This window comes from Phyllobates terribilis, unplaced genomic scaffold, assembly GCF_046119375.1.
Source record: "Phyllobates terribilis strain yellow unplaced genomic scaffold, ASM4611937v1 Scaffold_4__5_contigs__length_816908805, whole genome shotgun sequence".
Lineage (NCBI taxonomy): Eukaryota > Metazoa > Chordata > Amphibia > Anura > Dendrobatidae > Phyllobates > Phyllobates terribilis.
The window spans coordinates 730,474,251-730,501,407 of record NW_027362764.1 but is presented as its reverse complement, the minus strand read 5'-3'; the positions used below and the strand labels follow the sequence as shown (position 1 = coordinate 730,501,407).

Sequence of the window (27,157 nt, the reverse complement as noted above, 5' to 3'; positions counted from 1 at the left end):
AGTGAATACTTTTATGGGTCCAGGCTCTGACAAAGGGATAAACCTCACCGGATTAGGAACTGACTTTGGAATAAATTACTTGCTACTAGACTCTATTTTTTCAAAACCAAAGAATTTAACCAGAACATAAGTTTGTATACGTGCAATGGGTAAGAGTGCAAAAAATAAAAAAACTGACCAGCTTCTCCATATCGTGTGAACAGGTGCAAGCTGCAATGACTGCATAAAATATAAAGAGAACACAGCAGCACCCAGTATGGGCCAATATTTATGAAAACACTGAATACATGAGATCTAAACTACTTTGTTGCTAAATAAAATGTATCACAAAATAGGAGGAATGATCCAGCATGTCAGACTAGAAACTTAAATAAAACATAACTATTATTGACCCATTAAAAATGCTGCTTCCACCATAATAAAATTATTGGTGCACTACAAGGATCACGTGTTTCGACGTGCAGTCTTAGTCATGGTTTCAATAAAATATACTTACAAAAAATTAAGGTTCTTAGCGCATAAATTTGCCAATTCATTTATGCCCCTTAATCACGGCAAGGTGACCTCCCTCTGATGGGTCCCTATCCCCATGCCACTCTTGGGCTATAAGCCTACAATTTTAAATGTGCAAACATGACTCTCTCAGTCTACTAGCCTGCAATTTTAAATGGGCAGGTGGGAACCAGCACTAATTAAAAGCACCCTTGGGCTAATGGGTGGAGTGCACAGACAGAAAAGGAGGCAGTCACAACCTCCAATGACAAACTGCAAAAAATCTCAAATACCTGAGCACCCACCTCCACATTGTGTGAACAGGTGCAAGTTGAAATGACTGCATAAATAGAAAAAAGAATACAGCAGGACCCTGTATGGGCCAATATATATGCAAACACTGGAAACATGAGATCTAAACTAAATTGTTGCTAAATAAAATGTACTTACAAAAAATGAAGGTTCTTAGCACATAAATTGGTAAATTCATGCATGCCCATCAATGAGTAAAACCATATGCACACAGTGGCAATTTCACAGACAAAACCCAAGAGAAAAACAAAATGATCATTTACCCTATAGCAAGTAAATGTGTAAATAGTAATAGTACATGTAAATACCATAGGGTACTTAGTAAACACTATTTTGATTAACAAAAGTGAAACAGCCATCCCACCACGACAAGGTGTACCCAATCAGGACAGTCCTATTCTGTCTTTAGTATTAAAACCTTAACTTTTGTCAGCCAACCTCAACGTGAATAAGGGCAGAGTAGGACAGGAACTGAATGTATTAGAGGCAGGATAGGACCGTCATGATTGGCGCGGTGAGATGGCTTTTATGCTTTTTTGATCACTATAGTGTTAACTAAGAATCTTATGTTATTTACATGTACTATTGAAATTTCCTTTCTATACATTACGATACATTTTTTTTTTCTTGAGGTTAGACTATATTTTTTCATCAAACCTAATATCTGAACAAGCATTTACAAACTCTTGAGCATGGCCGGCTTTAAGCTGGGGTTCTACAATGGCACAATGCAAAAATAGAGGGAAAAAGTGATTGCACTACAAGTTTAATGGTGCTCCACGGGAGAAAAGGTTGCATACAACCTTGTAATATTGTAATATTGTAATGTAATTGCCTTGATTTTTACCGCCATTGGGAAGAATCAGGACACCACCATAATATTTATATGACTTGCCTGTGCCACTGAAATTGGTTGGTTTTGGCTGACATTCATCTAATGTGTGTGGACATCTACAAGCAGATATTCGCAGTAGAAATTTCAGTTACTGTCAATGTGCGTGAGCATTAAAAAAAAGCAGCAATAGAGAAGTGTACAGAAATTCTCCATCCAATAGCACTAATGAGAAGGAGGTGGACAATGGGAATATTATTGCCTGTGAATGTGGAAGGTCAGATGAGTCATTAAAAAATGCTCACTTTTGGTAAACAGATAAATAATTTACGAATGAACACATGGTCATCTATATGTATTATTCAATGATGGGACTTGAAAAAATAAATATTTGAAAAAATCTTACCTGGATTTTTGTAATAACATTGTTTTTTGTCCCATTATAATTCATAAATCAGCAGAATAATGAGCATGTAAAAAGTTATTGTGTAGGAAAACTGTATAACTACTAATTGTTCATAAAAATTTTCACCAACAATTGTTATTGTTCATATTTTAAAAAGTTTTATAATTTTTTATATGTTATGTAATCTCAAGTTTTATAGATGTCAGAAAATGTGTAAATGTAAATTGAATTCTATTAATATCTTTCCTACGGATGGTCACTATGAATTTTAGAAATGTGGCAATTTGATTTTTTTTTCTTGTAATGACATTTTTTCCAGATTGGAAAAGACATACACTGCATGGAAAAAGTATTGTCGCACCTACACATTACACCTACAAGAATTTTTATCATATCTCTTTTCAAATCTATATGGTATTAGTCCCCCTATGCTTTTAAAATCGCCGCCTAGCTGTCACTGTTCATGAAAGGCTTCCTATAAGATTTTGGAGGGTGATTGTGGGAATTTTAGCCCATTTATCAAGAAGAGCATTTGTGAGGTCAGACATTGGTGTAGGACAAGTAGGCCTGACTCACAATATGCTTTAGGTCATTTTAAAGTTATTTCATGAGGTTGAGGTCAGGCCTATGTGCATCAGTCATACCATACCAAAACTCCCCCAACCATGCCTTTAAGGACCTTGCTTTGTACACTTGGAACAGACAAGGCCTTCCTCAAACTATGTATTGATATACTGAAGCAATACGATTTACCTTCACTAAAACTAAGGAACTTGGCCAACTTCTAAAATCAATCCCATAGCATTAGAACTCCTCCATCAAACTTCACAGTTGGCACATGGCAGTTCAGACAAATAATATTCTCCCGGCATTCTCCGAAACCAGACTCACGCAATAAACTAACAAATAAAAATGCATGATTTGTCACTTCACAGCACTCCAGAGCAGTGATTTACACTACTCTTTAAATGCTTGGAGTTGTGCTTTGTGATATAAGTCTTGCATGCAGCTGCTTGGCTATGGAAACCCATGCTTTGAAGCTCCAGGTTCATAGTTTTTGTGCCTATGTTCATACCAGAGGAGGTCTGGACTCTGCAGTTATGGTGTCAGCAGAGCGATGGTGACTTTTATGCCCTCTGCTCCTCAGCACGTGGCATAACTTTATATTGTTTGCCCTTGTGCTCTGAAGTTGCTGATGTCCCTAAATACTTTTCAGTAATAACACTCACACTTGGTCGTGGAATATTCTGGAGGAAAAAAATGTCATGACCTGACTGGTTGCATGGTGGCAACCTATTACAGAACCATACTCAAATTTTTTCACAAATTTTAGGAAAGGCAGATTGCATGGAGTGGGGCTGGATGTGATACTTCTGTGGCAATGGGACTGAATGAATAACATAAAATCAATTATTAAGAAGTGTGTCTCAATACCTTTGTCCGTACATGATTTCTCACATCAGACAACAGTTCATGTGTTCTGTATGAAGATAGAAGAGAAAGCCTTACCTCCTCTGTGAACTTTTGAATTTAAAGAAGCACTCCTCCTCCCATTAAAATTGTTATCCTCTTAATATATTGTCATCATCATAATATATAGCACTGTGTACTTACAATTGCTCAATTTGCTTTTCTACCCAGTTAATTCTTCTCTTTTTCATTAGGCCAGTGACATCACGTGACTTAAAACTGACTAGCTGAATCCTTCTGAGCTCTATGTAGAGACAAGGAGTCTCTTTTCCTTGCATGAGTTATCGCTAAAAAAAGGGGGAAGGAGTGGAGCAGCTGGGTCAAGAGTTGAAGAGAATGATAAATGCAGAGAAAAGAGGCGATCTGTTTCTACATAGAGCAGAAAAAACAGAAGAATTTACTGGGTAGAAGGGCAAAATGAGCAATTGTAAGTGCACAGGGCTATATAATATGATGACTGCAATATATTAAGAAGATAAAAACTTTTATGGGAGTGCTGCTTCGAATTTCCATCTCCACTGAGATCATATATCTTGAGAGAGTCAAGAGGTTCCATAAATATCAGAAGGGCTGACGGTCCTGCCCACGAGTTCAGCTGACTTTAATTTAATGTGTAATGGGACAGTAGGTTTAAACCTTTTTTATATATATACGCACCAGAAATGGTCAAATGAAGAGGCAAGCGTAGCACTACTATAATTACTTAAGGTCCATTAACATGGACTGACCAATTGACGCCGATCAGTAAATATTTACAAATCAGTGCTCGTTTAATTGCATGGTTCTTCACAGTGCAAGTCCTGTTTACACAGGACAATGCGCTGCCGAGGACAATGTTCCTTTTTGCAGCACAAATGTGATTTGAGTGTTATACTCATTTATCAGATGATTGGCAGCCTGTTTCCACTGATAGATTGTCATGAAACAAGAATCCTCACTCGCAATAATCTTTCATTGTAAATGCAGATTAACTCTGCATTGTTATATATCATGTTTGAAATGGGACTGACAAACAAGCTTTATGGTATACAATTGACATACATCTAAATGCATACATCAGTTTATGCTTATGACCGTGAGATTAAAGTGCATCAGCCACTTATGCATAAATGTTTCATATTCCTAATGCACTCTATCTTGGATAATGTTTTATATGCATATCTTGATCAAATCTTCAGTGACAAGGTCACCTACTGATTGGTCCGAATAAATCTTCATATTTTAGATGCGCACTGGCAGTAAGTGAGCTCTTAGGTACATGGAAAATATTTAAAAAAGAATTTGAGCTTCCCCAATGAGTTATTCACCTTTAAATTAGTTATGTTTCCAAGCTTGTAGAAGAATACATAAGTAAAAAACTTTAACTCTCTTACTACTGAACCTCCATGAATGTATTTTTTTTTACTTATGTATCATGCATATTGTTTTCTGCATGTACAGTCATATGAAAAAGTTTGGGCACCCCTATTAATCTTAAGCTTAATTTTTTATAAAAATTGGTGTTTTTGCAACAGCTATTTCAGTTTGATATATGTAATAACTGTTGGAAACAGTAATGTTTCTGCCTTGAAATTAGGTTTATTGTACTAACAGAAAATGTGCAATCTGCATTCAAACAAAATTTGACAGGTGCATAAGTATGGGCACCTAACCAGAAAAGTGACATTAATATTTAGTAGATCCTCCTTTTGCAAAAATAACAGCCTCTAGTCGCTTCCTGTAGCTTTTAATGAGTTCCTGGATCCTGGATGAAGGTATTTTTGACCATTCCTCTTTACAAAACAATTCCAGTTCAGTTAAGTTTGATGGTCGCCGAGCATGGACAGCCTCTTCAAATGATCCCACAGATGTTCAATGATATTCAGGTCTGGGGACTGGGATGGCCATTCCAGAACATTGTAATTGTTCCTCTGCATGAATGCCTGAGTAGATTTGGAGCAGTGTTTTGGATCATTGTCTTGCTGAAAGATCCATCCACTGCGTAACTTCAACTTTATCACTGATTCTTGAACACTATTGCCAAGAATCTGCTGATACTGAGTGGAATCCATGCGTCCCTCAACTTTAACAAGATTCCCAGTGCCGGCATTGACCACACAGCCCCAAAGCATGATGGAACCTCCACCAAATTTTACTGTGGGTAGCAAGTGCTTTTCTTGGAATGCTGTGTTTTTTTGCCACCATGCATAACGCCTTTTTGTATGACCAAACAACTCAATCTTGGTTTCATCAGTCCACAGGACCTTCTTCCAAAAAGAAATAGGCTTCTTCAAATGTGCTTTTGCATACCTCAGCCGACTCTGTTTGTGCGTACTTGCAGAAACGGCTTCTTTCGCATCACTCTCCCATACAGCTTCTCCTTGTGCAAAGTGCGTTGTATAGTTGACCGATGCACAGTGACACCATCTGCAGCAAGTTGATGCTGCAGCTCTCTGGAGGTGGTCTGAGGATTGTCCTTGACTGATCTCACCATTCTTCTTCTCTGCCTTTCTGATGTTTTTCTTGTCCTGCCACTTCTGGCCTTAACAAGAACTGTCCCTATGTTCTTCCATTTCCTTACTATGTTCCTCACAGTGGAAACTGACAGGTTAAATCTCTGAGACAGCTTTTTATATCCTTCCCCTGAACAACTATGTTGAATAATCTTTGTTTTCAGATCATTTGACAGTTGTTTTGAGGAGCCCATGATGCCACTCTTCAGAGGAGATTCAAACAGGAGAACAACTTGCAAGTGGCCACTTTAAGTAGCTTTTCTCATGATTGCATACACCTGGCTATAAAGTTCAAAGCTCAATGAGGTTACAAAACCAAAAAAAGTGCTTTAGTAAGTCAGTAAAAAGTAGGCAGGAGTATTTAAAACAAGAAAATGATAAGGGTGCCCATACTTATGCACCTGTCAAATTTTGTTTGAATGCAGATTGCACATTTTCTGTTAGCACAATAAACCTCATTTCAAGGCAGAAACATTACTGTGTCCAACAGTTATTACATATATCAAACTGAAATAGCTGTTGCAAAAACACCAATTTTTATAAAACATTAAGCTTAAGATTAATAGGGGTGCCCAAACTTTTTCATATGACTGTATTTTCCTACTCTAGCAGGATTACCATGACTCATAGCACAAGTTCAGTGTTTTTTTATTTGAACATGTTGCAAATGATTTTGCTGTTACAGCAAAAATTTGACACAGTCAGACTTTTGACAATAAACCCAAGGTCCTTTATAATTTAAATTTGTTACTGTAACTCTCTTTAAGCTAAGCTATAATAGAAAATGATCTATTGTTTAAGTAAGTTTTTATTGTAATAAATGTTTTATTTTTCTTTTTCAATATATATGTTTTTCATTTTACATTGGCCAAAGGAGCTATTTTAGATTGTAACTTCCTAATGTTTCAGGAAACAACACATGTACATAGCCACAATGGTCAGACCCCGACCGTATCTTTTACATTCAAACATCTAATAAGTTTATGTAAAAGTCATTGTGAAGGAGGGGGAGCAGGATCAGCTGTGACATCAGTATTTCAGATGGTGGATCCTGTGATATTAGCTGAGTATTATCAGTGATTGTAATCAAGCATCTGATGATAAGGAGCCTTGTTTAAAATTCTTCAGTGGCCAGTCTGAATATTGCAAGATTACAAAGTTTTTTTTTTTTTTTTTAATAAAGTGATCTTTTTTTTTTTTTTTTAATAAAATGATTAATTTAATAATGGTATTTTTTTATATTTTTTATATTTTTTAAAATATTTGTAAAATGAAAGCTTGTTTTAAACAAGAGGTTTATTTTATGATGATAGTTTCCCTTTAGGTTAGGGTGATACTACCATATTTTCTCTCATCCAAGAAAATTGGCCCGAATATGCTGAACAGAGCTTAATCAGAGCTTGATCATAGTGTGATCCAATTTTTTCAGATGTGGAGAAGATGGAAAAATACATTTTCTCCAGTCTGTCAGTCCATGAAAATGGGATCGCACTCGGTTGTCAGCCAAGAGAGATCAGATTTTTTTCCACAGACTCCTTGACTTGCATGGCTGAATGCAATCTGAATATCATGCATCTTGTGATTTATTCCGTGGACAGACTCTATCCGAGGCAAATATTGAACATGTGCACAGCCCCATAGAATAACATTCGTCCAAGAGCGTTCCACTGTTTTGTTGGATCGCAGTCGAATCTAAAATATGGTCACCTGCTCAAGCCAGTAAAGGGGTTGTCTGATCCAAACCGATATGTCTGCAGTCACTGTGTGTGACTGCAGACTTATGAATCCCCCCAGCGCATGCACTGCATTGGGTTGCTTGTTGTAGTTTTGATAAAAATGCAAAGCAGGATGACTACATGGCATGAGATTATAGTGATCATTCATGTTGAAAAAACATTGATTTTATTGAAACTACAGTAAGCAGCCCAGTAAATAACACATCACTTGAATCAGAGTCTCAGCCCCTATATCATGCTGCTTTCAGATTAAATAGCAAAAACCTACTGACACATTCAATTTAAAAAGTATCAGCACGTATAGAGAATAAGACAGAATTACTAAAGCAACTAAAAAGGCGCAAGTCTCTCTAGAAAATTGGAGAAACGACAATGATGAATTGGGTTCAAAGTTTCCAAAGGCTTATTAAAATTATTATTATATTCTCTGTTGGAATAAGGAAAAGTAGATATAAAAACAGTAATAAAATATAAAGTACACAAAAAATATTGAGCTTTTGTACTGATCTCAAGATTAGCGAAATACACTTGGACTAAGCAAATTAGCAATTACATTTATTGATCCAAGCTGACACGAGAAAACAACAAGCACAACCACAGCGTACACTATATTGGGGGCACCAATTACACTGGCTAGAATTTGTTCCTGACCCAACATAAAAGTGCACTAGCTTTCAGAATGATGATGTCATAATGTCATATAGTCTGTCTTAATGCCATTACTTTATGTCTCTTTAATACTTTTTTATTCTAAAATTTTCTTTAGGCTGAAAATGGTATTACAATTATATTCTTTGTTACGTTTATCCATAAAAGTTAAAGAAAACCAGACTAAAGAACCAACATTTTTTCAGATGGATTATGAAAAGTTTTATAACTTTGCATTCTAGTGCATGAAATAATATGGAGTTTTGTATTATGTATAAGCCTGTATGCAAAAAACTAAATTGCAGTTTTAAATGCACAATCTCAGTCTTTCTGCACCAAAAATGGGTTGAAAACAAGCAGGAAAAAGGCACCAGAAAATGTATAAAATGCAAAAATTACAGCAGATTGTTATTGAGTTTTTTTGTGCAAACATCTGCAGAAAAAAATACAGCCTGGAAACATAGTTTAACTCTGCATTAACACAGGTTTGACTTGCCTTTTGAAGCACCAGTGAAAAGGGCCTGCTGTTTGAAGCCTTTTTTAGAACTGTCTTAGAGGTCTGCTTTATTATTCAGTAACATTTGTACAATGTTATTTTCTCCATTGGTTTCTTAATAGAACTTCAAATTCAGAATAAAATTGGAAAGCAAAATCTATGCAAATTGAGACATAAAGGGAATCTGTCAGCAGGTTTTTGATATGTAATCTGAGGACAGTATGAGGTAGGGGTTAAAACACAGATTTCAATGATGTGTCACATGTCAGACTGTGTGCTGTTGTTTACTCACAATGAAGGTTTTATCACCTGGTGCTTATCATTGCAGGACTAAAGCAGCACTTGCATGCTAGTCTGACTCCACCCCCTTCTCCCAACTACATGACTGGTCAGCTGTAGCTCTTTCCTATCCAGCTGCCTATTCTCTTATAACTTCACATAAAAGGGACTCCAAAGACATACTAATAGGGAATCTAGATTACGAGCCCCAATGGGGACAGTGCCGATAATGTCTGTAAAATCCTGTGGAATTAATGGTGCTATATAAGTGAGTAAAATAAATAAAAATAAATAAGATTACAATGAACCATATCATTAACCATGAAATTACCATGATTTGCATTAGAGACAAGGAATAATAGTATATCAAGCAGCAATATACAAATATATCCTTGTCATATCAAAAAATCTCTTTCAGGGAGGCCAGCTACCTTCCATTCCTTTACAAACGCACAAATTAAAAATACGATAATCATGATCCCGTATGCAGATTTGTTTTTTGTCTTTTTTTACAGGTATTTTAAAATGCTACAATAACTTTGTGTGAACCATGCCTTACACCATTCCTCCCTATACCAAGATTCACTTCTGGTTCAGGCTACAATAAAAATGTATTAAAGGTTTTAGCGAACACTAGAGATCTGAACTCGGATAAACTTGCCCTTTGCTTTGTGTAAAATAAGAAAGCATCAAGTTCTTTAGATAACACTTTGCTGACACTTTATGTTTGTGATATTTTCAGAAAGAATTCAGTAACTTTCAGGAGCTGCCGCAATGTGATTGCAAAATTTAATTCAATGTTTTGCTTGCTATTATTTTTTTTTAATTCTATTGTTATTTAAAATCAGGACTAAAGTATAGGAAGTTAATACTTTTAATTGTATTATTATTATTGTTATTATTATTACTATTAATGGAACCTGTCACCTGAAAAAACACTATTAACCTGCATATATGGGGTTAATTTGCAGGTTAAAAGAGTTGTGAACCTTCCTGACGCTGGCATTAAGAGACACTGCCAGAAGGAAATGAAGTTTATTCATCATGGCAGTGTTCCAGTTCCGGTGGCGCTGGTGGGGGTTCAGTTATCGGTCTGTGTATAGAAAGTGGCGGCTGCACCTGCAACCCCAGCTCTGACTGACAGCCCTAATGATGAGCTGCTGTCAGTCAGTGTCGGAGGCATGGCTACAGCTGCCACTTTCTGTAAACAGAACGGTGACTGAACCCGTGCCGGCACCTCCTCCGTGACTGAAATTGGAGTGCTGCCAGAGGGAATAAAGTTTATTTCCTGCCAGCAGTGTGGGTCTAAGTGCTGACACTGGGCATGCTCCAAACGCTAATAACCTGCAGATTAATCCAATATCTGCAGGTTAACAGGTTCACTTTCATTTTATTATGTTAATTTTTTCTTTACATACGAATTCTGCAGATATTTTCTGACAAGCATTTTGGCATCTTTTTATTGTGTATAATTTGAAAAGATACTTTTTCAAGTCTCATTGGGATAAATGCCAGAAAAAAAAAAGTATATCCGTTGAATGCTTCATTTTTGTAAAAAAATGACCTAAACCACCAAAAAGAAAAACAAACAAAGAAAACGTACCCAAAATGGCACAAATATGGAATTTATCATCCTTTTAATCCATTTTTCTGGCCTAGAAAAGTTGAAAAGTTTGAAGCAAAAGTCATTTATGCAAATAAATAGCAACATTTTGTATTTTTGTGCCAGCCTTTTCTGAAAAATAAAAGTGAGGCTTTGCAAAAGAGAGTGAGGCGTAGGCATCAACAATCACTATGCAACATATATTCTGTAATGTGTTCCAGGATCTGAGACCACAATTTAGCCAAAATCTATATCATCTACTAGTTAGCACAGATTTAATATTATGTCTCGTAAACATGTCAAATATAGGGATGAGTGAACCCGAACTGTAAAGTTCGTGGTTCATACTGGACACCTAATGTCCGGTATCAAACTCCGAACAGAAATTTTTCCCTGGATGTCCATTTTACTGTTCAGGTTTGGTGCTGAATAAAGTTTGTTGAAAGACTACAACATTTTACAGCCATTTTACAGCACCAAAGTTTGAGTCCCCATTGACATATATGGGATTCGGGGTCAATTTCTGGTACCCGAACTGAACTTTGGACTAAAGTTCAGTCGACCCTGAAAAACCTTAACTTCCAGAGGTCCGCTCATCCCTAGCATCGTCTGAAAATGCCAGTCTTGATACATTTTCCCCTTTGTATGTAGACTTTTCAATAAGCTGATAAAGCCTTTAAATTAACAGGTGGTCGCAGGATTTACAATGAAAAAAAGAGAATAAAAATACCATTAACGCCTTCCCGACATATGACGTACAGTTAAGTCATATGTCAGGTCCCTGACTGATGTGAACTTGCAAGCCAAGCTAACATATTTTCTGGCATACGATGGCTGAGTTATTCAGCCATCATCAGCCTTTAACAGCCACTGGAGGGTCAAAGATCTGCTCATTCTGCAAAAAACAAGCCTTCATATGGCTATGCTGATGAAAAACTTAAAAAGTTAATTCTCTTAGAATAAGGAGAGGAAAAAATAAAAGTGCAACAGTGAAAAATCGCCCGATCGGCAAGGAGTTAAAACACTTCAAAACTCTACCCAATTCATGATTTACATTTTTAAATCATTTTTTGTCCTGTCTTTTTGCACTGGTGGAATTTGCATCAAAATCAAAATAGCACACAACGAAGAATTTTGTGCAAATTCAATTATAGTTCTTTTTCTGCTAGTTTGCCTATTTAGCACCTTTTGTGAATTCAAATTCCATAATTCTTTAAAATACGACAAGTTAGTTTTCAACTACTGACAAAAGAAAACATCTGAATTTGACTAACCATGCTTACTTTGATGAACAAAAAAGAAAAGAGCCAAATAGCTTAAGAAAAAAAGATAACGAATGTGGTGGGGAAACAAAAAACAACAGCAAAAGAAAAAATAAAACAAAAAAGTCACAAATTCAATGATGAATTGATCCCTTTGTGTGGGAATCCAGCATTGCAACTTCTTTTCTGTAATATTTTTTTCAGCAACAAGCTTTTAGAGTATATTTAAACATATGTCATTATTATTATTATTATTATTTCTACAGCTTTAGGAAAATTAAGAATGACCCATCGAATCTTTGCAGTATTTATATTACTTTTTGTTATTACAAAAGTTAAAAAAATCAAAATGATAACTGATATTATTTTTTGATATGTATATTTAATTACTCCATCCACATAAGACTGGTTGATAAGTATCACAATAATCGTAAACAGAGAAGAGAAACTGGGACTGTATGCATAAATATTCATTCTTATGCACAACTGGGAAAAAATATGTCTGGGTTCATCTGATTTAAGACGTTTTTTTCACCAGTAATGGTAGTGATTATTGAACACATATAAATGGTGGGGCAATTGTCCAAAAAGTGGAGCAGATATTTATTATATGGTGTCAATTTGCCCCACTTATCTGTACGTGATATTTTGAAACACTGAATATTCCACTTTTAATATTCGATTCATTGACTGAACGCCCATTTTCATTACCCAATGTTGCTCCTCCACAAAATAATTTCACAAATTCAGCAAACGTGTTTTCATGTTGTTTTATGCATTATGTTTGCTGTTGGTAAATTATTATTGCAATCTATATATTTTTTCCTTTTGAGTTACATATTGATTCATTACATTACATTTTGGGCATTTTCTATGCCTTATATTTGACCATGTAATATTATTACATATTTTTTTGTATTCTTTGTCACAAATTATATGAAACATCTTAAAGATCATGAACTTGGAGCATGATTTCTTCTCTTTTCTCTCCCTTTTCTTTCTCTGCTACTGGTTATTGCTCTATAGTGGTTTTTGGCCAGTTTGTGTTTTTCCAGACGTCTCTCCATGACGTAGTTGAGGTATATGATGGAGCAACTCAACAGTCGCATCTATTATCTTCCCTCTCAGGATCTCATTCAGGTACTTTTTCTTTTCTCAGAGATACCAATGGGTCATTTATAAAATGTTCTATTTTTAAAAAATTTATATTCTGTTAGTTTATATAAGTAACATACTACCAAAATAGAATACATTTAGATTTTAAAGGGAAGCTAGTTTCAGAAAAGTACCTATTGACTAGATCTTGTTTTTGTGTTAAATGTATTTTCTTTTAAATTTTGCATCTTTTTTTAACATATTAAATAAAAATAATAATTATTAGTTTATTTATAAGGCACCAACATATTCCCCAGCACTTCACAATTAAGTGCGGACATGTGCAAACAATAAAAACTTTACAAAGTAACACATAGTTCAACAATTACAATCTGTATTAAAAATACAAATCTTGTAAATTTTACAAGTTTTCACAATGGCCCTTGGGATTTTCTTCTAACCTGTGTTAATTTTGTTACAGGAAACAACATCTGTAGTTTCAGGAAACAACACCTGTGCTATGTTTTTTTTTATAAAAATTGTAATGGGAAAAAAACATTTCCAGATTTTTTTTTCTTTTAAATTCATATAACACAAAAATCCTAATTTAAACAATACATGTTTTTTATTATGGCTTCCCTGTAAAAATATTAATAAATTATCTTTAATATACCCATAAAATTGCAAACATACCCAAATACTGATAAAATTGAATAAAAAATGTATACTCATATGTATACCCATTTAATAGCTGTCTTTACAGCACAGTGTCTCGCGTTTTCTATTTACCTGCAGTAATAATGTCCAATATATTGCAGCAGTATGAGACCACTGAGGCCTGTAATAGAATACAGCATGATGCAGCCATGTAACCAGGATGAGGAAGATCGAGGATATAGTTCAGGAAATGCATTGTTTAAATAGTTGAGAAATAATAATGAGCTCAATCAATTTAAGGCACATTTTTTAATTGAAAAATTTTTGCCTGAATCCAAAAATTTTGGAGATTTGTTCCATGCGAATTCAGCTTAATGGAAGTCATGGTTTGTAGGGAAGTTAAAAATAATTATACTCACCTCTTTGCTCAATTGTTCAACCACCGCAGCTCCCTGCCTTGTAATTCTATCTCTTCCCTCAGCTCAAATTTATTTCTCCTTGTGACTCAAGGGTCTTCATTCCTTCAAATGTGGCCACAGATATCCTCTTTCTGATCTTTAGTCTTTGCCGGAAGTATCGATGGAGACTGAAGATCCAAAATAGGATGTCCATCACCACATCTCAAGAAAAAAAGACTAAGTAGACAGGGAGCTGCAGTTACAGTTATATGAAAAAGTTTGGGCTCCCCTATTAATCTTAAGCTTAATGTTTTATAAAAATTGGTGTTTTTGCAACAGCTATTTCAGTTTGATATATGTAATAACTGTTGGACACAGTAATGTTTCTGCCTTGAAATGAGATTTATTGTACTAACAGAAAATGTGCAATCTGCATTCAAACAAAATTTGACAGGTGCATAAGTATGGGCACCTCACCAGAAAAGTGACATTAATATTTAGTAGATCCTCCTTTTGCAAAAATAACAGCCTCTAGTCGCTTCCTGTAGCTTTTAATGATTTTCTGGATCCTGGATGAAGGTATTTTTGACAATTACTCTTTACAAAACAATTCCAGTTCAGTAAAGTTTGATTGTCGATGAGCATGAACAGCCCTCTTCAAATGATCCCACAGATGTTCAATGATATTCAGGTCTGGGGACTGGGATGGCCATTCCAGAACATTGTAATTGTTCCTCTGCATGAATACTTGAGTAGATTTGGAGCGGTGTTTTGGATCATTGTCTTGCTGAAAGATCCATCCCCTGCGTAACTTCAACTTTGTCACTGATTCTTAAACATTATTGTCAAGAATCTGCTGATACTGAGTGGAATCCATGCGTCCCTCAACTTTAACAAGATTCCCGGTGCCGGCATTTACCACACAGCCCCAAAGCATGATGGAACCTCCACCAAATTTTACTGTGGGTAGCAAGTGTTTTTCATGGAATGCTGTGTTTTTTTGCCGCCATGCATAATGCCTTTTTGTATCACCAAACAACTCAATCTTGGTTTCATCAGTCCACAGGACCTTCTTCCAAAAAGAAATTGGCTTCTCCAAATGTGCTTTTGCATTCCTCAGCCGACTGTTTGCGGCGTGCTTGCCGAAACGGCTTCTTTCGCATCACTCTCCCATGCAGCTTCTCCTTGTGCAAAGTGCGTTGTATAGTTGACCGACGCACAGTGACACCATCTGCAGCAAGTTGATGTTGCAGCTCTCTGGAGGTGGTCTGAGGATTTTCCTTGACTGATCTCACCATTCTTCTTCTCTGCCTTTCTGATGTTTTTCTTGGCCTGCCACTTCTGGCCTTAACAAGAACTGTCCCTGTGTTCTTCCATTTCCTTACTATGTTCCTCACAGTGGAAACTGACAGGTTAAATCTCTGAGACAGCATTTTGTATCCTTCCCCTGAACAACTATGTTGAATAATCTTTGTTTTCAGATCATTTGACAGTTGTTTTGAGGAGCCCATGATGCCACTCTTCAGAGGAGATTCAAACAGGAGAACAACTTGCAAGTGGCCACTTTAAGTAGCTTTTCTCATGATTGCATACACCTGGCTATGAAGTTCAAAGCTCAATGAGGTTACAAAACCAAAAAAAGTGCTTTAGTAAGTCAGGGAAAAGTAGGTAGGAGTATTTAAAACAAGAAAATGATAAGGGTGCCCATACTTATGCACCTGTCAAATTTTGTTTGAATGCAGATTGCACATTTTCTGTTAGTACAATAAACCTCATTTCAAGGCAGAAACATTACTGTGTCCAACAGTTCTTACATATATCATACTGAAATAGCTGTTGCAAAAACACCAATTTTTATAAAACATTAAGCTTAAGATTAATAGGGGTGCCCAAACTTTTTCATATAACTGTATAGGACAGGTATGTGGAGAAGTGGGTATAATTTTTTTTTCTGAACTTTAGTTTTATGAATCTCTGGGTCAAAGCATAACAAGGTTTATTTGATTCATATTGAATAAATTGGATGTGAATTAATTTCATAACCAAGCTTAAGCAAATGTCAGCAGATTCACTGATCACTATTGAGTATACATTTTTCTTTTATTTTATCTGTTTTGGTGGAAGTATGCAGATTTTTAAATTACATTCTAAACCCCTAAAACTATATTTTGCGTTTCATTTCCTGACATAGAAAAGCACAATGGTGATTTTCAGATCATTGGTATACAGTCTGATGTTGTTTGTTAATAAGATAATTTTGTAAGTGTTTATCCAAAAATTTCAGGGACCCCAAAAGTGAATTTTTCAATCTTTTTTTTTTTAAATTGTAAGAAAAAAGTTCAGCCAAAAATTGTTTGCAACCTCCTTTGAATTGTAACTCCAATTAATATCAAGTTATATAATAACGGTCTAAGTCCTCATGCACACTTAAATAGCTATAGTGTACAGCCTCTATAGTACAGACATATAGCCATACAGTGTCTTGAAGGTACCGTACAATGAGTTTGACTCCGAGTATATAGAGATTTGCAGAAGATAATATTTTGGATATGGAGTCCAATGTTTCAAATTACTGCTGTGTCAGATTTGTACACAACCGTGAAAAGCTTATGCAACTCTATCTATCCCAATTACCAGTTTGGATAATTGCATGAGCTCTTAGGATCTGTTTACATTCAACAATATGCAGCACTAAATGACTGCGGATCAGCAATTTATTTAGTAAATTAGGTAACTTGCATTTTTTTCATTGTGTTTTCTAGTGCATTTTTTTACATGCATTTTTATTACGTTTTTGACTATTCATATTTTAAATGAAGCTGCATTGTTTTTGATACTTCCTGTTATTTGGCATTGGAATAACTTTTTTGATATTGTCGTGTACGGATTAAATGCATTTTTGATGCGTTTCCGCCAAGGAAACACACTAAAAACTCATGCGTATTTTTTTTGTCAGTCTAAAGAAAAAATCTGACCAAAAAACTCAGCATACGTGCAAGAGAAATTGATATGCTGCGCATTTCAAACATGCACCTCCGAGCACTCTACAAAGCATAAAAAAAGCACAGTAGGCATGAGATTTCTATAATTCCCATTCACTATGCTTGAACTGTGAGATGTTGCCGCTTTGCCACAGCAAAAATATGCAGTGTCAAAAACTCGCCAAAATCTCATTGTGCTCACGCAGCCATAGAGAGGAAACATTTTGATTTCTGATTAAGAACCAAATTGATGCAGTTTGAAGCCTTCCAAACTCTCCTTTCCATTTCATTTTGTGCATTAATAAACCTCATGAAAACACATTTTAGCTAACAGATCTCTGATTCATGAACGCAAAAGATATAGTTTGGAAATTTTCTATCCAATTTCTGTCATTTTGTAAAATCTACATGTAAAACAGATATCTGAGAACTTTTGTTTAACCCCAATGGTCATATCAATGCCAAATAAATATGAGACTATATTAAATCTTTACCATTGTGCTATTTAGAGTCATGAAAGGATATGAAAAATATAGAATATTTTAAGATTTGGACACCCTCGGGGACATTTCTTTTTTTTTTAACTGAAATGCTTGTTTTGTTTTTCGAAGTTCTTTGCTTCCCTGCAGGATGAGTTAAAGGAAACCTGTCACTCGATTTTCCCAATATAAATCAAGCCCACTACCTTTAATGCCTCTTTTGCAGTTATTTATTAAGATGTAAGATGTAAGTCCCCGATCCCATCTACATTGCCCAAAAAATACCTTTTATAATCCCCCGTAAAGCAAAGTCTGATCCCATGGGAATCGCTGGCCTTGCTTCGGTGCAATCTCTCTTTGCAATCGCCGTTCTCCTGCTTGGTTTGTGTGGATGATGCGTACTATGTCATCCCCACAGTGTCAACAAAGCTCACTCCTGCTCAGGCACACTTCTCTCTGTCCCCCTGAGGGTAGAGCAAAGTACTGTAGTGCTCATGTGCCGGCTTTACTTCCAGGTCATAGGTGGTCTTTGGCCTCTCTCTGCACATGCACATTACAATACCTTGCTTTGACCTCAGCAGGGAAGAGTGAAGTATGCCTGCACAGGAGCGTAATTTGGGGACACTGTGTAGATGACATAGGATGCATCATCCTCATGAAGCAGGGAAGGAGGATGACAACTGCAAAGTGAGTAGGTGTCGAAGAAAGACCAGAGACGCCTATCGGACAGAACCTCATCGTATGTGGTATTATAAAAGGTATATTTTTGGGCTATACATAGGGGTTGGGGACTTATATGCATCTTTGATAGAATGTTGCAAAGAAGGTATTAAAGATGGTGACCATAGTTTATAGTTAGAAAACCTGGTGACGGGTTCCTTTTAGCAAAGAATCTGTCAGTGAGCTTGTCCTGAAGGTAAATTTGTAGAGCTACTATCTGGCTTTTACTGAACTTCTCTGTACTGATTTGGTCATAAATCAGCCTAGAGGAGCTCAGTTACAGACAGAAAAAAAGTTAGGCTCTGTTCACATGTCAAGTTGTCATCCAGTTGTAACCAATATAGTATTAAAAAAAACTTGATACGATGTAAATAGAGCAAAAACAGATACATACTTTCGTTTCCATTTTGCATCTGTTTTTTCTGTTTGCATCTGAACCACTTTACTAGGATTTTTCTGAGCACCTTTATCGTTTGGGGCATGCTCAGTGCTAAAATATGGATTTGTTCACAACATTAACAAATAACAATCCATTGTAATCCATTTCCCTTAGACTTACATGTTAAAAAAAACAATAGATCCAGTTGCTATCGATTTATGGTGGTATCTTAGACATGCTAGGTTTTTTGATGCAGCTAAAAAAAGGATAACAGCTTGATTGCAGTCACACGGAAGACATTTTAGGGCATTTCTGTTCTAATTCAAGTGAATGGATCATTTTGCTTCTGTTTTGTTATTCCAAAATGGATCCAAAAATGGAAAGCACAACTGGACATATGAACATAGCCTTACAAACTCACCATCAGAACTGGTCATTATTTCTTTAAAGAGGTTGTACAGCACCATAAGGAAGCTTTCTACAGACCCATCTTACCTATACTAATATGCTTCTTTTTCCTACTCCAATCACAGGTCATGCCGCTGCATATTTGGATCTATTGCCACTTCTGTTGATGTCACATTCAGATGCTACATGAGTTTCTGCAGCACCTAAATACAATATCAGCAATGATATCTACTGCCTGGGCGTAGGCTTGCCTTCTCTCCAATTGAGCATGCCCAGGACAGCTTTCTGAATTAATACTGAACACTAAAATTGCCTTCTATTTCAAGCTTACTTACGGAAAACGAGAGCAGAGACTGAAGACATCATTGCTAATATTGAGTTCCGATGCCGTAGAGACTCACGAGGCATCCAAATGTCAGCAGAAGTACCAAGATGGGGCATCCAAATGCCATCAGCAGAAGTAGCAAAATATTCAGAGACTGCAGGCACATGATATTCAAGCTAATGAAGCATATTAGTAAAATTAAGGTTCAGGTGAGATGGTTCTGTCAAAAGGGTCTTCATGGTCCTGCACAAGCCCTTTAAGAACTATATTTATAAATACAGTGGTAAAAAAGCTTTTACCTTGTCTTAATGACTCCACATGCTGTTTACTTGCCAAGTGCTTAGAATGGGGAAAATCAAAACTTTGGCATTTTCATTAGCTGTCCAACTTTAGAGTTCTCTATTTAGTGATAGATTCTCTTTAAGACTGAGCAATGATGGCTGACACCACTCTACTATTGTATAGCCTGTTAAACACTTTATTTAATTTGTCGTATAAATGTAATCTATACTTGGCTTTCAGTAACCACACATTGACACTCACTTCTAAGCTATATGAAAGAACAGATACTGTAATAGCACAGTCAGACGATTTCTTTGTTGACTCGTTAATAAAGTTTGTTTTATTCATTTTGTTGAGTAGGCGAATCGCTTCCACTAAGTTCTGGTAACCAGATTATTATTAAATTTACAACAATTGGACCAATGACATCGAAAGGATTTCACTTTGTCTATCAAGGTAAATACAGAAACGGCCTTAACAATACATTCTCCATGTATTGTGTCATATCATCAAGTCCAGATCTATTTGAAAGGTTACTGCACATATGTAACGACCTCTGCCCCCTCGAACTAACTCTTGCTTCTCAGCTCCAGTCCTGAAGAATTCCCAACAGTTTGTGCTGTACAGTCTGCATTCTAAAATCTGGAGACAGGTCATCTAGAAGCTCTTGAGTCCCATAATGCCATGATTTTGCAGTACTCAGTTGGTAGAAGTCTAAGGTATGGGTGTCTAATAGAAAGGATCAAACGATTTTCAGTACTCTGGTCCACATTAGGTACTAAATGGCAGACAGATCAGTGTCGTTTGAACTTCCTTGACCAGCACTCAAAAGCCAACATCCTGACTTCTTCTGTTATTTACAACCTCCGTTTTGATGTCATAATTTCACTTGTGGCTTAGCGATACAACATTTTCTATAATCTCTATATTGCATTTACAATTGTGCATTGTTTCGTTTTCATATTTAGTTGGTTAGTTTTTTTAAATAAACCTTAAGATTCCATGCCACTTCAGATACTCTACAATATAAAATCTTGACATTTTACATTGAACATCATATTGTGGAGGTAGTTTTTCACCTAGATGGATTGTTTTAAGAAGTCAATATATGTAAAAATATATATGTAATTTTTGGAGTATTCACACTCATTATGTCATTTTTTAAACTTGTTGAAATCATCAAAGATTAAAATGTAATATTAAGAGAATATTGGCTTCAGAGAACAATTTAATTCATGAAGTAATCAATATTTCAATAACATATATATTCAATAGGCCTCACAAGACTTTGAGATGTGCATTTCTCTTTGTTAATGCCATAGGAGCTTAGAATGTCGGCATACGAGTGGCAGCCAAGACATTTATAGAACCCTGGTTTGTTTGTCATGGAGTATCAATATAAACACCAGACCAGGGTTCTGCAGATCCTTTTGCTTAACTTTAGTGTCTACATGTGACCTCCTAGTGATTGTGATGTGGGTTGCAGTCTACCAAGGGTTTTGTTAGCAACATCGAGCAATGTCTTGGTGTGTTCTTGTCGGCAGAGAGACCATTAGACCAGAACCCAGTTACAACTACTTCTACCATCCCTAAAGTTCTGTCCTTGACTTCAATTCATAACCTGGTGGGAGCAATTCAAGAGTGAAATTATGAAACGCTGGTTATTAAGCTTTTTGATTCCCAGCTGCTGCACTCGTTATATTGGGACCTTTTCATACATCAGATCATTTGAATACCCCATTAAAGTCTAAATATCGCTAACTTTTCATAAAAAATTGGCACTTAAAAATAAATTGTAGCAATCCTTTGATTTCAGAATATATGACTACACAAGCTCCCAGTTATATTATTATGATCGGGAACTGGTTTGTATGTTATACTAGAGTACTACTTGGCAGTAGTAATAGATAATGTGGCAATGGCATTTTATCTATAAAATTTATTTTCTTTTCATCAGATTTTCTATAATGTCTATTCTACAGTTATAAATATAAATGTTGTTGCTTTTACACTAATATATTTATTTTTAATAGGTTTATCATCATAAATTAGCCTTAGGGTTCCATACAAGTTCCGATACTCAGTACAGTATAAAATCTTGGCATTTTTCACTGTACTTCATATTGTAGACATATTCTATCTTAGACAGAGTGCTTCAAAATACAAATAAAAAAAAACATCATTCTTGGAGGCTACGCATTCAATACTTTATTTCACACTTGTGGTTAGCAGCAATATACGATTCAAATATAATATGAATAGAAATATTAAATTCAAAGTCCTATTTCATGAAGAAATTAATATAACAATAACATAATAACATAAATTAATTTTCATAAAATTACATTAAATTGTGAAAATAAATTTCAAAGTTATTTTGTAAAAATCTGTTCTTTAACACTAAAAGTTTACCTCTTTTTTCAGTGCCTTATTACTGTTTATTTTTTTTGTGTCTAAAGCTTATGTTACTGGTTATTTGCCCTATTACTTCAAAATGTTACAGTATACCAAAATGATTTGATAGGTCATGTGAAAGCAGCAATTTAAAGACTATTCTGACACTATGTGAAAATTGCACTCATTTTGACATGGAGAGGTAATTTTGATAAATTTCAAAATGTGCCTCTAATACGGTCCTTTATGTAATCATTGGAAGAGTTTAATCACAGAAGCTTGGAGTTTATGTTTCAAAGCATTACATCAAGTTGTTGAAATACATAAAAAGCACATATTAAGTATTTCTGTGCTGGAGAGCCTCTGGATGACTTACACTATGTTTTTGTCTACATGTCAATAACTACTAATAGATTCTTTTTAAAGAGTTTTGGGAACAAAACAATATTGGTTTAAAAATATATGAAGTGAATGCCTGTCAAAAATAAAATAAAATACTGACTTGTAAATTATTTCCATTTAATAAAGATATGATAATTGTGAATATTAACATAAAAGATGAGCTAGATATAATAGATATGATAGATAGATGTAAATAGATAGTTGGGAAAGATAGGTAAAGACACACCTTTTTTAATGTTTGAAAGAGGTTCATTTGAACTGAAACATAGCCATGCAAGATGGGCTAAATAAAGTCTACTTTATTTTTGGTAATATTGGCGTGCTGCCTGCTTTTTCCATTTTTATATATTCTTGGCAAAAGAGCTGATATTTTGCTTGGGAGGCCCTGCACCCACCAAAAGTGCATTTATAGTGTGCTGTTCCAATTTTGTATTAGATAGATAGATACAGTCATGACCGAAAGTGTTGGCACCCTTGAAAATGTTCCACAAAAGTATTTCTCCCAGAAAATTATTGCAATACCACATATTTTGTTATACACATGTTTATTTCCTTTGTGTGTATTGAAACAACACCAAAAAACAGAGGAAAAGAGGAAAAATGTCCTGCTGGAAGACCCATGACCTAGGATGCAAGCCCAACTTTCTGACACTGGGCACTACATTGTGACCCAAAATTTATTGGCAATCTTCAGATTTCATGATGCCTTGTACACAATCAAGGCACCCAGAGCCACAGGCAGCAAAACAACCCCAAAACATCTTTAAACCCCCACTATATTTAACTGTAGGTACTGTGTTCTTTTCTTTGTAATCCTCATTCCATTTTCAGTAAACATTATAATGATGTGCTTTACCCAAAAGCTCTATCTTGGTCTCATCTGTCCACAAGATGCTTTCCCAGAAGGATTTTGGCTTACTCAAGTACATGTTGGCTGTGTTTCAGCATTGTGGTCCTCCTGGGTCTCCTGCCATAGTGTTTCATTTCATTGAAATGTTGCCGGATAGTTTATGCTGACACTGATGCAACTTCCGCCTGTAGGACAGCTTGAATTTCTTTAGAACTTGATTGGGGCTGCTTGTTCAGAATCTGGACTAGCCTGCATTGCAACCTTTCATCAATTTTTCTCTGCCGTCCACGTCCAGGGAGATCAGCTACAGTATCATGGGTTGTAAAGTTCTTGATTATGTTGCACACCGTGGACAAAGGAACATAAAGATCTCTGGAGATGGACTTGAGTTTGTAACCTTGAGATTGTTGATATTTTTCAATAATTTTGGTTCTCAAGTCCTCAGAAAGTTCTCTTCTCCTTTTTCTATTATACATGCTTTGTGTGGCACACAGACACATAATGCAAAGATTAAGTCAACTTCTCTACTTTTGTTTGGTTTCAGTTATGATTTTCATATTGCCCATACCTGTTACTTGTCACAGATGAGTTTGAATGAGCATCACATGCTTGAAACAAAGTTGTTTACCCACATTTTTGGAAAGGGGTCAACAATTTTGTCCGACCCATATTTTTGGGTTTGGTGTCCAATTTGCCTTTTTTTCAGTTTTTTTTGTGTTGTTCCAATACTCACAAAAAAAGAAACATGTGTATAACAAAGCATGTGTATTTGCAATAATTTTCTGGCAGAAATGCTTCATTTTCTGGAACAATTTAAAGGATGCCAAAACTTTCAGCCTTGACTGTTAATAGATATTGTAAAAGCCTCAGACATTTGTATTCAGTCTATGGAACAAACTATGAAGGGATAAATTTATCAAGAGTGTTGTGTTTTATCTTTAGCCTTGAACCTATAGCCCACTGAAGTAAAGTGTGCAAGATTATTTAAGAAACACATGCTCCTTAATAAGTTTGGCACATCTTTTAGAATGTCTTGCTGCAAAAATTGACATGTTCACCAGTCAAACGCTGACATAGATTTCAAGAACAATGTACGCTAGTTTTCTGGAATGCGAGAGTTTGTCTGTTGCAAGGGTACGCCATGCCCCTTTCCAACATCATGAAGAATTAAAAAAAAATACCATTTGCGAAAAATTTGCCCTTTTTGAAGCCAGATTTCTGGTGTAAAAATGATGATAAATTCCCTCCCTAGTGTCTAGCTAGAAAAGGTTTAAAAAAAACTTTGAAATACTGAAATTGCACTGAGAGTTCAAAAAGAGGTTAAATGGTTATCTGGCTAGGTGGGAATAAGTCTTTTCCGCAATGATCTGCCATCAGCCTAATCAGCATGCAGCCACTTCATGAGCATTTGTGCCTAATATGATCGTATAGGATGATCAATTTAATGTTTGTTACAGTAGACAAAGTAAACAATAAAGTAAAAGTTGCATTTTTTAGAAATAAGTATTGTAAATATATTATATATAGGGGTGCCACTAATAATAATTTAAAATTTATACCTAGCAAAAAAATGTCAAACCTAGTAGGCACTTGAGCTAATAGTTGTTCTTTTTGTTCTCATATTAAGAAAATGTGTCTGGAATAATTAAGAATGTTGCACTTTCCTTTCTGAACAATAATGAAAAAAAGACTTAAGTCACAATCATTGCAACAATATTACATCTTGAGCTATAATTTCAATTTAGAAAAATTTAGTCGGATTTACCAAAATGTGACAAGTTTGGAGAAATATTTAGTCTAATTACAAGTAAAAATGTTTTCAGAAAACTCCGCTATATCCAGAAGTTTTATGTTAATGTTTCTAAATTATTATTTTCAGCGGTCCCAAGAACGAGTGCCACCCAATGTAGTTCTGTACCGGAACCACGTTTTGGAAAAAGAATGGGAAACGAGTTTGCCGTTGGATCTGTGGTTTTCTTTGAGTGCAACCCAGGATATATCTTACATGGTTCTGTGGCTATTAGATGTGATACAGTTCCAAATGCATTGGCTCAGTGGAATGACACTTTGCCAACCTGTGTTGGTAAGTATCTAACAATAAAATATATACTGAGAAGGGTGTGTTAACCAAAAGCTTTGGTTATCAGAGAAAGTCTATTCAATCAGTAAATTAAACAAGTTAGCTTTTAAAGTTAGAAGAAATAATGAGATATTTTTCGACTTGAAGAGAAGCCAGTCTATTGTCTGTTCATCATTGTCGTCTATTGTGAAACAACCTACAGCTGAACTAAAATGACCTTCTTTTTATCCTCCAGTGTTCTATGAGTCACTTAACAATGTTTGGCATAGGGTTAATATAAAAAGATAAAGTATTGAGACAAGATGTTGCGTTCTGTAAAATATCAATCCCTGTTCATTTGAGGACTTCTGAGATAATTACGCACAAGTCCTTTCATGAAGAATCGTCTTCTAATATTATAACTAAGATGTAATTTTAGTGGATTTTTCCATGTATCTTTTTCTGGATTATAGATTAAACTCACGAGTTTATTATACTCCGGGTGTCACAGTTACAACATTTAATAGGAAGCAAAAGGAAATTTATCTCAAAATGTGACATAACTCATTAGCGGAGACGTTCTTTACAGCATAGTAACAGATTTTCAAGAATCAATATTTGGAAAGGCTAGTACTAAACAAAACAAAGAATTTTAAGAGATTAGAGGGATTCCATACTAAAAACTTCCCCCACCAACCCTGATGGTTCATAGATATGAACAAATCTATTTTAAGCTAATCAACTTTTCTCTGAATTTCCACCAAAACTTGGATTGTAGTCATCTATCCCATTTATGGATTCATAGGTTCTGGAGAGGTTAAAATAACAATAAACTCTGATACTCGCCATACCTCGGTCCTCATTAGATCATCTCCTCTTTTGTTTATTCACCTCCCTTTTGATCTTCTAATGGGCATCACCACTGACTAAGCCTCATCAATCACATGAGATGCGACACACATCAGGGACATTTGTGGAATCCCATGGGACCATGCAGACCATGAAACATGTCATTAATATCAATATGTGTGTCGTGCCCCATATGACTGCATGAGTTACCATCACTAATTAGTGGTGGCATCTTCAGGAAGATCTTGAGGGAGAAGTAGAGGAGTTCATCAGAGACCTGGGTGAGAGGAATAAGAGGGGAGCTTGGAGAGTTGAGTATAAAAGTTTATTTTTTCTTTATTCTCTTCACTTGATTTGTACCAAATTTATTCAATGCAAGTCAAATCCTCCTCATTGTAATTGAACAAATCTCCCCAAATTAAATGTCGTTCATGATAATGTCTTATTCTAGATAGGTAGCCCAGATTTTGATAACTATTTAGTAGAGGAGGGAAGTGTGACCTTAGTTTATTCTTCAAAATATTGTGTAGAACTAAGATGTTATTTTATGCTTTTGTTCTCAACAATATAGAATAAAGCAATGCATCTGGCATGACTTTTTTGATGGACCTATACCTATCTGAATACATCTTTTTTATACTGTGCAATCAACATATGTTTAAACTAACCTCTTCTGCCGGGCTTAGATTCTGCTATATAGAGATTTGTCTGCTAGGATATTCTCACTATAGAGCTACTTTAGATGTTGATGCCATGGAGAATAGACTGTGGGCACATTGAAGATTTTTTCACGTGGTCAAAGAATCAAAATTAGACTCAGCAGAGCCACAATTTTATTTAAATAAAGGTGA

At 35.5% G+C, this 27,157-nt stretch overlaps 1 protein-coding gene across 7 annotated transcripts in view; it reads left to right on the top strand.

Annotated features, from left to right (window-relative positions):
• CSMD3 (CUB and Sushi multiple domains 3) overlaps nucleotides 1–27,157 on the top strand; it is a 2,085,767-nt gene that overhangs the window by 1,541,014 nt on the left and 517,596 nt on the right. For 5 of the 7 annotated variants that reach the window (XM_073679790.1, XM_073679789.1, XM_073679788.1 and 2 more), the window contains 3 exons: nucleotides 13,055–13,168; nucleotides 20,113–20,208; nucleotides 25,278–25,481. In XM_073679790.1, the coding sequence (XP_073535891.1) occupies nucleotides 13,055–13,168; nucleotides 20,113–20,208; nucleotides 25,278–25,481 (414 nt within the window). The remainder of the gene's footprint in view (nucleotides 1–13,054; nucleotides 13,169–20,112; nucleotides 20,209–25,277; nucleotides 25,482–27,157) is intronic. The other 2 variants (XM_073679791.1, XM_073679787.1) reach the window with 1 other exon arrangement.